Source organism: Chelonoidis abingdonii, chromosome 15, assembly GCF_003597395.2.
Source record: "Chelonoidis abingdonii isolate Lonesome George chromosome 15, CheloAbing_2.0, whole genome shotgun sequence".
Classification (NCBI taxonomy): Eukaryota; Metazoa; Chordata; order Testudines; family Testudinidae; genus Chelonoidis; species Chelonoidis abingdonii.
The window spans coordinates 17,086,632-17,100,990 of NC_133783.1; the positions used below are offsets into that span (position 1 = coordinate 17,086,632).

The following is a 14,359-nucleotide window of genomic DNA, read 5'->3' on the forward strand; positions in this document are numbered from 1 at the left end:
TTGGGAGTCTATCCACTGATTTCAAGAGGCATTGGATCAGGCCCTAAGATCGTGTCATTCAGCTTCTGGAACTTAAATTATGTAGTAAAATGTTGAACAATACTGCAGTGGATACACTGTAGCCAACAACAGAACCTGAGTGAACCCTTTTCACCTCAATACCTACTGATAGCTTATGAATCAAAGGATGTCTCAAATCATAATTAGAAAGTACTGTACTCTATTCAAACTCTCCATTCATGTCTTGTCACCCTCCCCAAAAACTGCTAATGATAATGATGGGAGATATGTGCAAGTAACATAGGGACGTACAAGCCAAGAATCTTAAAGTGGTCAGTGTTCAGTTTTTGACTTTCTGTTAAGTCCTTTAGACCAGAAAATAACTATTTTTAAATGAATACAATTATTTTATTTTTCATTGGTTTACATTATTTATTATAAATCTTTTGCCATAAAAATCTGTGTTACTTAATAATATGGTAATTGATGTGTTTCAGATTTGCAGTCTATCAAACTAAAAGGGAATTTCTACTCAGAACAATATTACACTTTTTATCCACAGCTCTATGCCCCATGGTGCACACATTCAAAGTGGTAATAGAGTACTTTTGGTTGTAAAGAGTAAATCATCCTGATGTAAATGACAGAAGACTAAAATTAAAAAAAAAAAATAATTAAAAAAAGTCTCCTGTCCAGGCCTCCTCAACCCCTATCATTCTCCCATTTTCCTGCTTCCTCCGCATTTTTTGTCCTTTATGCTTAAGTCTCCTTCCCATTCCATTCTCCCTCCTTACTCTCCATATTATACTGTTCCTGCAATCTCATTCCCTTCCCACATACATTCTTTTGTCTCCCTGCTCCACATTCTATTGCCCCTGTATTCTCCCTCCCTTGCTACATTTTCTTGACCCATCTATATTTCTCTGAGCCAATCTTGCTCATATTCCTCTATGTCTAGAGTTTTGTTTGCCCAAGACTCCTTCCTAGTTTTCTTTACATTTCGAAAACATCTAGTCTTATTTCCTACCCGTCCAGATTTCCATGTCCTTTGTCGAATGCCGGCTGGATCTCTCTCACACAAAGTGAAGATGCAACTGTCATATTCACTAAGGGCATCCTGGTTTCAAGTTCATTAGAAACAACTGGGAGATGGCAGTCATTTTCAATAGGGGCAGCCTAATGGCTACCAGAACTGGATGCAGTACTCCAGCTGAGGCCTTATCAGTGCTGAGTAGAGTGGAAGAATTATTTCTTGTGACTTGCTTACAACACTCCTGTTAATACATCCTAGAACGAGGTTTGCTTTTTTTGCAACAGTATTACTCTGTTGACTCATATTTAGTCTGTGATCCACTATAACCCCCAGATCCTTTTCTGCAGTCATTTCCTACTTACTAGGCAGTCATTTCCCATTTTGTATTTGAGCAATTCCTAAGTGTAGAACTTTGCATTTGTCCTGATTAGCTTTCATCCTATTTCATTCATACCATTTTTCAATTTTGTCAAGAACATTTTAAATTTTAATCCAGCCCTCCAAAGCACGTGCAACCCCTCCCAGGTTGGTATCATCCTCACACTTTAAAAGTTTATTTTCTATACCATTATCCAAATAATTTATGAAGATATTGAATAGTACTGGACTCAGGGGAGGTCCTTCGGGATCCCACTCAATATGCCCTTCCAGTTTGACTGTGAATTATTGATAATTAATTACTCTCAGAGTATGGTTTTCGAACCAGTTGTGCATCCACCTTATGGTAAGTTCATCTAAGCTGTATTTCCCTAGTTTGTTTATGACAAGGTCATGTGAGACAGTAACAAAAGCCTTACTAAAGTTGAGATATATCACATTGACTGATGCTCCCCATCCACAATGCTTGTTACCATGTCAAAGCAAAATAGTAGGCTGCTTTGACATGATTTGTCACCTTATCACCTTATTATCTTCTACGTGTTTACAAACTGATTGTTTGATTATTTGCTCCATTATCTTACCGGTACCGAAGTTAAGCTGACTAGTCTATGATTCCCTGAGGTCATCATTCCCCTTTTTAGAGACAGGTACTATATATTTGTCCTTTCCCAGTTCTCTAGGATCCCTTCCATCCTCCCCTAATTCTCAAGATAATCACTAATGGCTTAGACATATCTTCAATCAGTTCCTTAAGTCAGGCTCTGCTGACTTCAACACATTTAACTTGTCTAAGTAATTCTTAACTCTTTCTTTCCTGGCTTTAGCCTCAGATGCTATCCCATTTACACTGATGTTAACTATGCTAGTTATCCAATCACTGCTTTTTTGGTGAAAACTGAAACAAAAAAGGCATTTAACACTTTGGCCATTGCTGCATTTTCTGTTATTGTCTTTCCATCCTCATTTAGTAATGGGCATACACTGTGCTTAGTCTTCCTCCTGCTTACAATGTATTTATAAAATGTTTTCTTGCTAGCCTCGATGTTCTCAGCTAGTTTTATCTTGTTTGTGCCTTGGTCTTTCTAATTTTGTCCCTGCATCCCTGTGTTGTTTATTTATAGGTCATTTGACCTAGTTTCCACTTTTTGTATAACTTTTTTTTGAGTTTCAGATCACTAAAGATCTTCTGGTTAAGCCAGGGTGGTCTCTTGCCATACTCCCTGTCTTTCCTACACCAATACTGAGACTAACAATTATATCACAACAGTTGGTTGACAGAGTCTACAGCCATGGTAAGAACAATGCATGTGTCCCTATCTCTGAATGGGAATGTTTCAAAAAGTTTCTTATATAAATTGAACATAGCTGTGAGATTTACTCTTACCCTTGCAGTGAAGTCCACAGCAGCACTCCGATTTAATAGCAATGTAGCGACATTAATATTTCCATAGTGAGCCGCTATGTGGAGCGGAGTAAAACCACTCTGGGGGGAAAAAAGAAATTTAATAATATTTTTAATGTCTCCTTGTTCCTGCAATATGTGTGTGACAAGACTGACAAAAACTAGCAAGCAGAATATGCAAGTTAATATTCCATTTTGTCCTAGTATTCACTCACTGGCAGGTTATATGAAATCATATTACTAAGCAAAAAAGGGAAAAAATAACAATTATTCTACAAGAACAGGACTAGGATAAGACTTTTAGTTATTCCAGATAAACATCAGAAGACATTTGAATTAAAAAAAAATCCTTCTTTTAAGAAGAGAAATTAATTTCTAACCAGAAATATCTATTTGTTATCTATATTATTTTAGCCTTGCAAGTAAAAATTTTCTTAGTGATTCTTTGCAGAAGTTCAGAAGCAAGTCAATTCATGATACTTGCTAACTAGATTTTATAAATTCAAAGGAAATGCTAATTAAAATAACATCAAAGACCATTTTAAATGATTAATGTGGGTTTGTTTTTTTTCCCCAAGGGTTAGTGCTATAAAGATCACTCTCCCACTGTGGGCAATCACACTGGGTTATGTTAAGACACCTCAAACTGTTAGCCTAATTAGAAAATGCCTAGTCAATAACATCGTTTCAGCAACTTTTTTTTTTAAAACATATTTATGTAATTTTACTTCCTTTTAAAAAAAATGCTAAAACATGCAGCAATTCAATCAGTCCCCCAAACTATGAAACCTTATGGGAACTAGATGCATTTTTAAACTGTTAGCAAGCCTTTTAGCCATGCTAGCTTTCACCGCCTCACCTTGAGAATTTTGCAGATTTAGTACCACTCTAAGATCATTTTATTTGCTGACACCATCAAGGGTAAGTGTCATGCAGAAGCCTAAAGAATCAGTCCTGGATGCAAAATATGACAGGGTTATCTGCAGCTCTTCACACAGATGATAAACATCTACAGTATTAGAACTTCAGAAACCTTCATTTTACTTAATATGACTCTTATTATGGTAATTAGTTCCAAAGAATGCTTACTCCTACTTTTAAAACCTTAGTTTTAGCTGCAGAAAGCCCTGGTAACTAAACTACAGTCTTCTCTAGCACATGCTACTTTGTTTAGTCTAAAGCAGGTATCTATCCTATAAAAGGCAATGCAGAGCGGAGGAGAAAGAAATGATGCAGCAGCACTAAGTTATGAAAGAGTGATGATGCATATATATATTTATATATACCTCCGTTGTTCTATTCACCAGCATCTAGGTTAACACATTGGGAAGCAAAGAGGGGAAAAAATGAACGGTTAGTTGACCACTGGTGACATGAATGAAAAAGCTTCATGATAGCTGTCTGGCAGGGAAGCTATGGTGAAAGCACAATCGGCACAGAAAGGAAGCTAGACTGGATGGAAATTGAATGACCATCTATTTTAAATGTTAATTGTTACACTTCTCTAAGAGGTTTTAAAGTAATAGGATTACACACAATTTTAATCATATAACTATCTTATTAATTACATGTCCCCTACTGCACACTGCTGGTACTAGCCTTCATTTCAAATGGAACCAATTATTTTAATAGTATTTTCCTTGGATTTTTTTTTTTCTATTTACATGCTCTCTACTCATGATATTAACCCTGATTTTAAACAGAGGAATAAAAAATACAAATGAAACTGTACTATTTATAATGTGAAATAGAGGGGGGACAAATGTAATTCCTTGAAGCAAACACTTTCTTACAGGAACTCTTTGCCTGGTATAATCCATGTCATTAGTACATAGCTTTGGGCTTGTCTCAGCCTATTTCTTTCTAGAACTAACCTTTGACTCCACATCTGCATTATGGTCATTCTGCAGCAACAGAGCAGCAGCCTTTGTGTCATCCTTGCGGGCAGCAATGTGGAGAGCAGGAAGACGGACTTTTCCCTTTGTATCATTTTCAAGCAACAGTGAAACCACCTGGTCATGGCCTTGTTGCAAGGCTACTGCCAAAGGTGTGAATCCATCCTGTAAACAAATAATAATGACACTCAAAAGATATTCAAAGACTAGCAGAACAAAAAGCAAACTGGTAACGTTCATATAAAAATAATAAAAAACTCAAAATCGGAGGTAGTGTGTAAGTGTTATGTGGAGTCCCATCTACTCAAGCTGAGTGTAACAGAGTTACAAGGCCATAAAACTGGAGTAAAGTATTAGTGAATCAGGCCCTAAGAGTTTCAATTAATCTGTGACTTAGAACTGGCATAACATAAAAGGAAATAACAAATAACTGTATGAGGCTTGAAAGAACAACAAGACAAGTTACTGAAAGAACTAACATGGAAGTATATACAAGAATAAAAACTGAAATTATGTTGAATTATAAATGTTAATTATGTCCTGTAGCAATGTATCTTCCTTCCCTAAAGAGCTGTTTGAAATAAATTATATTTTTTCTGAATAAATTAAGCTCATCTCTATATACTGCATTAATTTTTTAAATATGGGGAATTTAAAATCCATGGAAACTTACTAAGAATTTAAAAAGTCATCTACGATGTAAATTATTTCATTCCAGGTACAAAATTCATCTGCCCATTCATGAACACTAATTTGTAAGTGACATTTCATCCTTTCATCAACCATAGAGGGGTTATTTTAAACATTAGAAGAAATGGTAGACCAAGAAAATGGGGTAAATGGAAGAATTTGAGAAGTGAAAAACAGAATTAAGACAATGGCTTAACAAACCTTACAGTGGGTACTTCTAAATGCAGAAAGCTGAGAATATTAGACGCTTGTGGCTGATATGGATATTTTACCAACAAACAAAACTTTTAGCCAGTAGAGAGCACCATCTTGATGCTGACACTCCCAAAACTAAGTGGGCAGAAACTGTTCATCTTCCATGAAAATTTTCCAAAAAAGATTTAGCTTTTAATAAAAGTTTCAAAATTTTGCATTTCAACATTTTTTCCTACATTTTGATGGAAAAAACCTCTCTTTCATTCCCCACACTGAAAAATTTAGGGGCGAGGAAGTGGGAGGGGGGAGGAGAGAGAGAGAGAGAATGTGTAAAGAAGTATGTAAAAAAGTGAGAAAACGCGGTGATAGTAGTGGAAACACTTTCTCCTGCCTTTTTTCCCCGCTTTAAAAAAAGTTAGTCTTATTTTGTGTTAAATGAGAAAAAGCGGTAACTTTTTAGAAACAAAAGTAACATTTTTAACACTCATGCTTAAAAGTGAAATTCTTACTTTGTCTCATTTTTTTCCCCACCAAAAAACCACATAAGCCCCCACCCTCTTTTACAATAGAAAAAAGGAGAAGAGTAAAAAAAAAATGAGAGAAAACAGCCATTTCCCCACAATTTTGAAATTAAAAAAAAAGGAAAATACCCAAAACTCTTTTTACAGTAAAATTTCTTATTTTACTGTTTTATATTAAATAATTCCAAAAAATTCCTTTCTCAAAACCCAATTTTTTTATGACAAAACTTTTTATTGAAAAAAATACACTCGAATAAACGTGCCAACTTCTGGGATTGCATTTCACTGTCTGATAATGCATATTAGCAGAATCTGTGATTGTGGACAGCCCAATGAATTAAAAAACCCAAGAAGTTACCTTAATCTCTGCATTCAAATTTAACCAAACTAAACATTTCTGTGATTGAAGACCCTATGCTAACGATGGGGATTTTTTTTTTAAATGTTTTCCATCAATCACTTCTTGGATTGGAAAGTACAAGGACCACAATGTCAAAAGGAAGGCAATTTAGGGTATTTCTGACTTGAGCAATACCAGGAAATACCAAGAGTCTTGAAAAATTTCCAGCTCATTTGCAAAACATAAGAGTTTTGGATATGTTCTAGATAAGGTTTTGAGATCAACCATTAAAATGTAGAGAGCTATCCGAGGCAGAAAGATGGCCCCTCTCACTAATGTAATGCTCTTTGAATAGCAAGCATATGTGTAATATCCATGGGCAGGCAAGTTAGCTACCTCAGTTCTGGCCCTTCTCAAAGAGAACATTCGTTAGAAAATATAGACAAGATTCATCTTCAGAAGAAGGGGCAGCAAGCTAGGGTGACCAGACACCAAATGTGAAAAATCTGAACAGGGGGTAGAGGGTAATAGGAGCCTATATAAGAAAAAAACCCAAAAGTTGGGACTGCCTCTATAAAATCGGGATATCTGGTCACTCTACAGCAAGCGCACAGAATATAACATTTGAGATGTACTAAGTGTGAATGGCAATGGGGCTGGGGAGTACAGAAAGTTATATCACTCCACATTTTTAAACCTCTTGGTAAGGAGGGATGTAGTCAGTACAAAACAGAGAGCTCTGTTTTTGGGGGGGTTTTGAGGCAGGAGAAAATGGTTCAGATTGAAGGGAAAGAAATAGAGAAAAGGAAAAGAGGTAAGTGAAGACGAAAAAAATGGTGAGAGGTAGCCAGACTAGCCATGGTGAAATCTCATAATTTTTCTGTGTGTGATATCAACACCAATCTATTTAAATACCTACCTACGTAGATTTCTAGCCTATCACCATGGTAACTAGACCCTCAATGTGATGGCTCATAATTTTTCTTTCTTGTACAGTAAATATTACCATTTTGAACTTGAGCTACTGTATGAACACATCCACGGGATCTACCAAGGTATCCTAAAAACACGCTATGAGGTTTAATGCATATAGCAAATTTTCTAAGCAAACAGTGCAGCTAGAGGTTTATCTTAGAATCCCGTTAGATTCATTTCTGTGTAAGTCACATACTAAATATTTTCAATCAAGTGATGGTATGTTTAGTTGGGCTCCCTGACTCTACAGTGAGAAATTCAGGTACAGAAAAGGAACATTTGTCTTTACATTATATTTTTCACCCAAGTATCTGTATTGTTTGAATTCCTGTGTCTTTTTCCTGTAAGTACAGTACCCCTGAAAAACAGAGAAGCCCCATGTGATCAGATGCAATGTAGAATAAGATGGCAAATGTCTTTTGATGAGAGCATTGTTTTCTAAGAGTGACATACGTCAAAATGAGGAGTACCTAATGTTTTCAATAGCCAGCTGCATGAGTAGCCAATTGATTCACCTAAAAAAAAACAACAACAAAAAAGAGAAAGCAGGTTCTCCAGCAACATAAACTCCTCTGATCAGGTGTTCCCTGCAGTTTACGGTTCCTTTGATTTCTAGTGGCTTCTAAGTGCTAATTAAAATAAAGGTCACTAAGAATACATTTTCTCCTTTCTGCACATAGAGGGATAGAAGGGGGGGATGGCACGATTTGAGCAGCTTCCTATAACCTCAGTTTCTGAAGATCTACAAAGGAATGGCCCATCTGTTCTGTACATAAGAAAGTTACTTACCGTATAGCAACTGGAGGTTCTTTGAGAAGTGTGGCCCCTATCACTATTCCACTACGGGTACACATGCACTCCATGTGCCCAGAGCTGGAGAATTTTGAAAGCAGTCTCCGTTGGTCTGCACATGCACTGTGGCTTACCTCATGCCTCTGACCAGAGATAAAGGGCAGAGTGGACCAACTGCCTCTCCAGTTCCTTCTCCACTGCAAGTCAGAGAAGATCTGAAGCAGAGGAGGAGGAGGAGGAGGAGGGTGGGTAGTAGAATACAGATAGGGACTAAGCATTTGGAAGAACCTCCAGTTACTATAAGATTAGTAAGATTCAAGTCTTCTAAAGTGCTGATCCCTATGTGTATTCCACTGTCAGTGACTGGCAAGCAGTACTCAGATAGTAGGAGAGTGTGAGGTCATAGATTGCAGAGACCAGTTAAGGGCTGCTGTTCCAAAAAATGAATCAGCAGAGGCGCCCTGTACCAAGGCACAGCGTCCAGCAGATGTGTGGACCGACCTCTCTGTAGCTGCCTTATGAATATCAAGTAGAGGCACCAGAAATGTTGCCTGCACTACTCTGGAATGAGTTCTCCCCCTATAAGCAGAGGGAAGATAAGACAGCTGATAGAGCAAAATACAGACTGAGATCCATTTCAAGATTCTTTGACGCCTTCCACAATTGTGACAAATATTCTAGAGGATTTTCTGATTGTTTTTGTTCTCTGCAGATAAAAGGCTAAGGCCCACTGAACATCGAGGGAAATGAGCCTCCTTTCTTCTGAGGACGCATGAGGTTTTGTGAAACACAGATAAGTGGATAGACTGAATTCAGAGACTGCTTTGGGTGTGAATTTAGGATCTAAACATAATGAAACCTTGTCCGTATGGAATATCAGGAGGATTCACCATCAATGCCCCAAGCTCACTAACCCTCTTTGCTGAGGTGATAGTTACCAGGAATGTGACCTTCATGGATAGGAGAGACATGGAGCAAGAAGCTAACGGTTCAAAAAGAGGCTTAGTGAGTACTGAGAGAACAAGGTTCAAGTCCCACTGAGGAGTAGGATTTTCTTTAATAGGTGGAAAGGTTGTGATTAGGTCTTTGCCGAATCTGCTAGTCAGAGGGTGTGTGAAGATCAAGTAGTCCTGTGAAGCCAGATGATAGGCACTGATTAACTGCTCAGTGGAGGTATTTGATGCACCCAGATAACAGAAATGTTTCCACTTGGCTAGGCAACATTTCCTAGTGGAATCCTTCCTACTATTAAAAAGGGTGTTCTGTATAGCTTCACAACATGATTGCTGTAAGGACAATGCCCATCCAAAAACCAGGCTCTGAGATGAAACAGTCATGGGTTGAGATGCCTGATCTTGTCATTGACCTGAGTCAGGAGATTGAGAAACACATGAATAACTGCCCAAGACAACAACATGTGTAGTAGGCTTGGGAATCAAAACTGTCTGGGACAGTTGGGGGTAATGGGAGCAACTTATGCCCTGTCCTGTGGTATCTTGCACAAAACTTGAGATAGGTGTGATAGTGGAGGGAAGGCATAGTTCAGAGGATCTGACCACAGAAGGCAAAGAGTGTTGCACTGTGGCGGCAACCCAGGGCTCCTCTGGAACAGTGTATGTTATACTTCCCATTTGTTTGGTAGGCAAACAGCTGCTTGATGGGGGTCCCTCAAAAAGCAAACATTTTTTTTTAACCACAGAGTTATGAAGCTCCCACTCATGATCAACTGTAAAGCATCTGCTGAGAGAGTCCTCCAGCATATTCTGGTTTCCTGGGAGGTAGACTGCCAACCGGGTAATCTGACAACCGATGCACCAGTTCCATAGACTGACTGCCTCCACACATGGGGGTGGATTTCACTCCTCTCTGTTTGTTGATGTAAAAGATGGTTGTAATGTTGTCTGATGTTACGAGGGCATGGTGACCTTGAATGAATGGGAGAAAGGTTTTCCAAGTCCTTCAGACTGCTCATAACTCTAGAACATTAATGTGTATCCTGTGCTCTCAAGATGCTCAGGTGCCTTGTGCTGTATAGTAGTCCATGTGAGCTCCCCAACACAACAGGGATGCACCAGTAATGATCATCCTGTCTGGTGCAAAGGCAGGGAAAGGAAAGTCGATGCAAATCTGACAGGGATTCTTCCTCCATGATACAACTCTGGTGGGACTGTCACTATCGTGTTCATGGACTGTCAGTTTGGCTAGTGCACAGTCTGAAGCCATGCTTATAGGAAACAGAGATGGAATCTTGTAAAAATCATGATCTAAGTGAATGAGGCCATATGGCCTGGGAGAGAGGTCTTGACAATCACTCTGGGGTTTGTTATAAGTTCATAGCCTGAAACCTCTCTCTCAGCAAGTAAGCCTTGTCATAATGGAATTAAGGCTGCCCCAATGGAGTGCAGAGTCTGTGTTGGGGTGAGAATGGATTTTTGGTGTTTACACTGACCCCCAGAGAATATGAGTTGTAGTATTATCCAAGCTGACGCATGAGCATCTTAGTGCAAACTGATGACAGAAAGCCAATCCTCGAGGTAGGGGAAGATGAAACCACAGCCCCTGACATAGGCTGCTATGACAGAAAACACCTTGGTAAAGACCCTGGGGGCGGCAGCAATGTCAAAAGGGAGTATTCTGTCCTGAAAGTGGTCAGAGCCAACAATGAATCTTAGGAAGCATCAATGAGTGAGATAAATATCCACATGAAAGTAGACCTCCTTCATGTTGAGAGCTGTAAACCACATCTTTTTCCAGGGATGGAATTATAGATGCCACCGTGACCATACAAAACTTGAGTTTGCAAATAAAGATTTTGAGATAGCAGAGGTTCAGAATGTCTCTCCAACCACCTTTCTTTTTGGGGATTAGGAAATGTGTTGAGTAAAACCCTTTCCTTGATACTGAACAGGAACCTGCGTATTGCTCCCCTGTGTAAGAGAGATTGCATTTCTTGTTTAACAATGTTCTCATGAGAGTGGCTGTGTAGAGGGGGTGGGTAAAGGGGTTTTGAAGGGGATACGGATGCAAACTCTATCATAAAACCAGAATGGATGACACTGAGCACTCATTTTGTCTGTTATTGCACTCCAGATGTTGATAAAGCGTGATAGATGATCCCCAAAGAGTGCGTGGGAGTCATGAGCTATTGCATTCAGTGGTTCGCAGCCTTCAAGCTCCCAAAAATAATGTTCAGCTGAGGTCTGGAACTGGCATGAGGAACTCACTACAGAAGGTGTGGGAAAATGGGCCTTTTGAGCTCTCTGCCTCTTACACAGTGGCTCAAAAGGTCTCTGGTGGAAGAACTTTTGAGCAATCAGTCTATGTTTGCATTATTGTAAGGAAATTTTCTCTTTGGGGCAGATATATATATTCCCAGTGAATGGAGGGTTGCCCTGGAGTCCTTTAAAATGTGTAATGACTCATCTATCTTCTGATTAAACAGATTTGTCTCAAAGGGAAGGACCTCCCTGGGAAACCCGGAAGCATGGAGCCACAACTCCCAGCAAATTGCTATTGCAGTAGCCATTGCCCTGGAAGATGTATCAGCCGCATCAACTGCTGATTGGAGAGCGGTCCCGGCAACAATGAGAGCCTGGAAATGAGCACTCTCCTGCTGTGGGAGAGATGGTCAATAAAGTCCACAAATTCAGAATAGCTCAGAGACTTGTACTTAGCGAGTAGTGCTTGTTAATTGGCTATCCTGAACTGGAAGCTGGGAAAAGAAAAGATGCTCCTTCCCAACAAGTCGAGATGCTTGTCATCTTTATTAACCAAGGTAGATTGGGGCATTGCTGCCTAGATCTCTTTGTGGCAGCTTAGATCACCATTCTGCCCTCTTAGTTGGGACATAATGCTGTTTCTCTGTCCTTTTAAGGGTAGGAGCACAGGTAGCTGGGGTATGCTATCCCAGTGAGCTCCAGGATGGCCTTGTTAACTGGGAGTTCAATTCTACTGGATCCGGAGTACTGAAGGATGTTCAGGAGCTTGTGTTTACGATCGTAAACCTTGTCAAGAAGAATCTGAAGCTCCCCTACAATTCTGCGAAGAAGTTCCTGGAATTGCTTATAGTCATCAAGGGGGGATGAAGACCTGGGAGTCACTGCCTCATTTGGCAATGAAGACAGCAATCCCGTCAGATCTGGTCAACCCCACAGGTCCGATGTATATTCCTTGTCCTCCTCCTCAGTAGGATCTGGGAACTGTGCCAGTTGTCACCTCAAAGGGGACAAAAGGGAAGACTCCCTAGCAAACCAGAGTAACTCTATGGGATAGTACTGGTCCCATGAGCCCCAGCATGGACAATAGTACAAGTAATAAGATGGATTGAACTGGGGTTGCAGTAGTCCCCAAGATATGGACTGCTAACAGTTCCAAGATGGATGAGATGAAGGTTGGTCCCAAGTTGGCTCAGGTCTTCTGACCAGGAAGGTGTGTCTTGGAGGAGGAGGGAATAATGGTTCACTGCGTGGTTCAGAATCTTCCGAAGAGGAGAAAGCTGAATTCGGTTCCAAAGGCAGTACTGACAATGGCACTAGAAGGAAATCATAGCCCAAAGATGGAATGGGAAACAAATTGCTTCCAAAGGCCAGCTCCCCTGATGGAGTCAGAACCTTTCTCATAATGAAGGGACCTGAAGCAATGAGAGACTCTGGGTCTGGGAGAGTGAAGATGTCTTCAAGAGGAGCATAGGGCCTGGCTCTTCCTGGAGTGAGAGGCGTCCAGTGTGCTCGAACCACCAGAGCCGCAGTAGAGACTGTTTGAGTCACAGACATTGAAGACAAAGATAGAACTGTGGGTAACTGATGCTCTTGGTGACAGGTTGTCATTGGTGCTAGGGTTTGTGCTTGGGAGGTACTGGAACCACCAGTACCCCCAGATCACGAACCAGAGTCAATGGAGCACTATCTTATCATGCCTCTGAGACTTAGGATGTATTAAGTTCTCTTGAGCTGAGCTAGTGCCTGGTTTAGGCATGGCTGGAAAAGACTTCTTCAAAGTGCATTTGGAGGAAGACAGCTTCATGTTTATGAGAATGCTCCTGCTCTCCCAACAAGACCCCACCGAGGAATCTGTGGGGGGGGTAGACTCCTTCACTCCTGATTCAAACCTTGTGGCAGGCTGCACACTCCTTGCTGAGTCAGATTGGTGTACAGGGCAGAGGCAGGTGCCCCTGCCTGGGTCTGATTGAGGCCTCATGGCCTTTTCCATCAGGTACTTCCTATGGTAAAGTTCCCACCCTTCCCAGGTACAACTGGAGAACAAACAGCAGATGGTGCACCTTGCTGCAATGTGGGCTTCCCTGAGGTAGTACAAACAGCGTTGGTGGTCGTCACTGACTGAGAAATACTGCAGGCAGGAAGCAAAAATTTTGAAGCCTGGAATCCTGGGCATAGTTCATTAGCCAAACTGGGTACAGTGGGTGAGGGTGCTCTCCAAGTTGAGGAGACTAACTATGTAACAGTAAAACTAACAGATAAAAACTTTACAAATCTAGAATATAAAAACTATTTACAGATATCTAAATATATTTGCCAAAGATAAACAAGCTGAACCTTCGGAAACTGGAGGTTCCAACCCAGACCGTGCAGCAGTGAGAAGGAACTGAAGAGGTGGTCAGCCCGCCCCACCCTTTATCTCCTCAGTTGGAGGCACAAGGAGAGCCAAGGCACATTGAGGACCAACAGACACTGCTTTCAAATTCTCTGGCTCTGGGCACATGGAGTGCATGTGTACCATCAGTGGAATACACACAGGGACCGGCACTTGAAGAAAAAGTGACTACTGTAATACTGACAAGTAAACTATGATTGAGAATATTACCATGGACAAGAATGCATTTCCACCATGTGCCATCTGAAGATGTGACCCACAAACTGCTATTACAAGTAACTATCGGTATGTCATCTGTTTAGGAAGTAAGAGCTACACTTTAACAACAACAAAAGTTAAAGAAAACCATTGTCTCTTTTGTCAGTTATTTTAAGATAAAATCAAAACAGTTTAAAGGTTTTATTTTTGATTAACGTTTGTTATGTGGCAATTTGATACCAAAGAATTGTAACAATATAAGTGACAAAAGAAAATAGATCTATAAAAACCTTAATAAAAACAAAGATGTACATACACCAGTGCTAA

At 40.1% G+C, this 14,359-nt stretch overlaps 1 protein-coding gene across 1 annotated transcript in view; it reads right to left on the reverse strand.

Moving 5' to 3' along the window:
* ANK3 (ankyrin 3) overlaps positions 1-14,359 on the reverse strand; it is a 548,067-nt gene that overhangs the window by 441,791 nt on the left and 91,917 nt on the right. The window contains exons 6-8 of the mRNA XM_032786555.2: positions 4,691-4,876; positions 4,103-4,126; positions 2,799-2,897 (exon numbers count right to left, since the gene is read on the reverse strand). Coding sequence (XP_032642446.1) covers positions 2,799-2,897; positions 4,103-4,126; positions 4,691-4,876 — 309 coding nt within the window. The remainder of the gene's footprint in view (positions 1-2,798; positions 2,898-4,102; positions 4,127-4,690; positions 4,877-14,359) is intronic.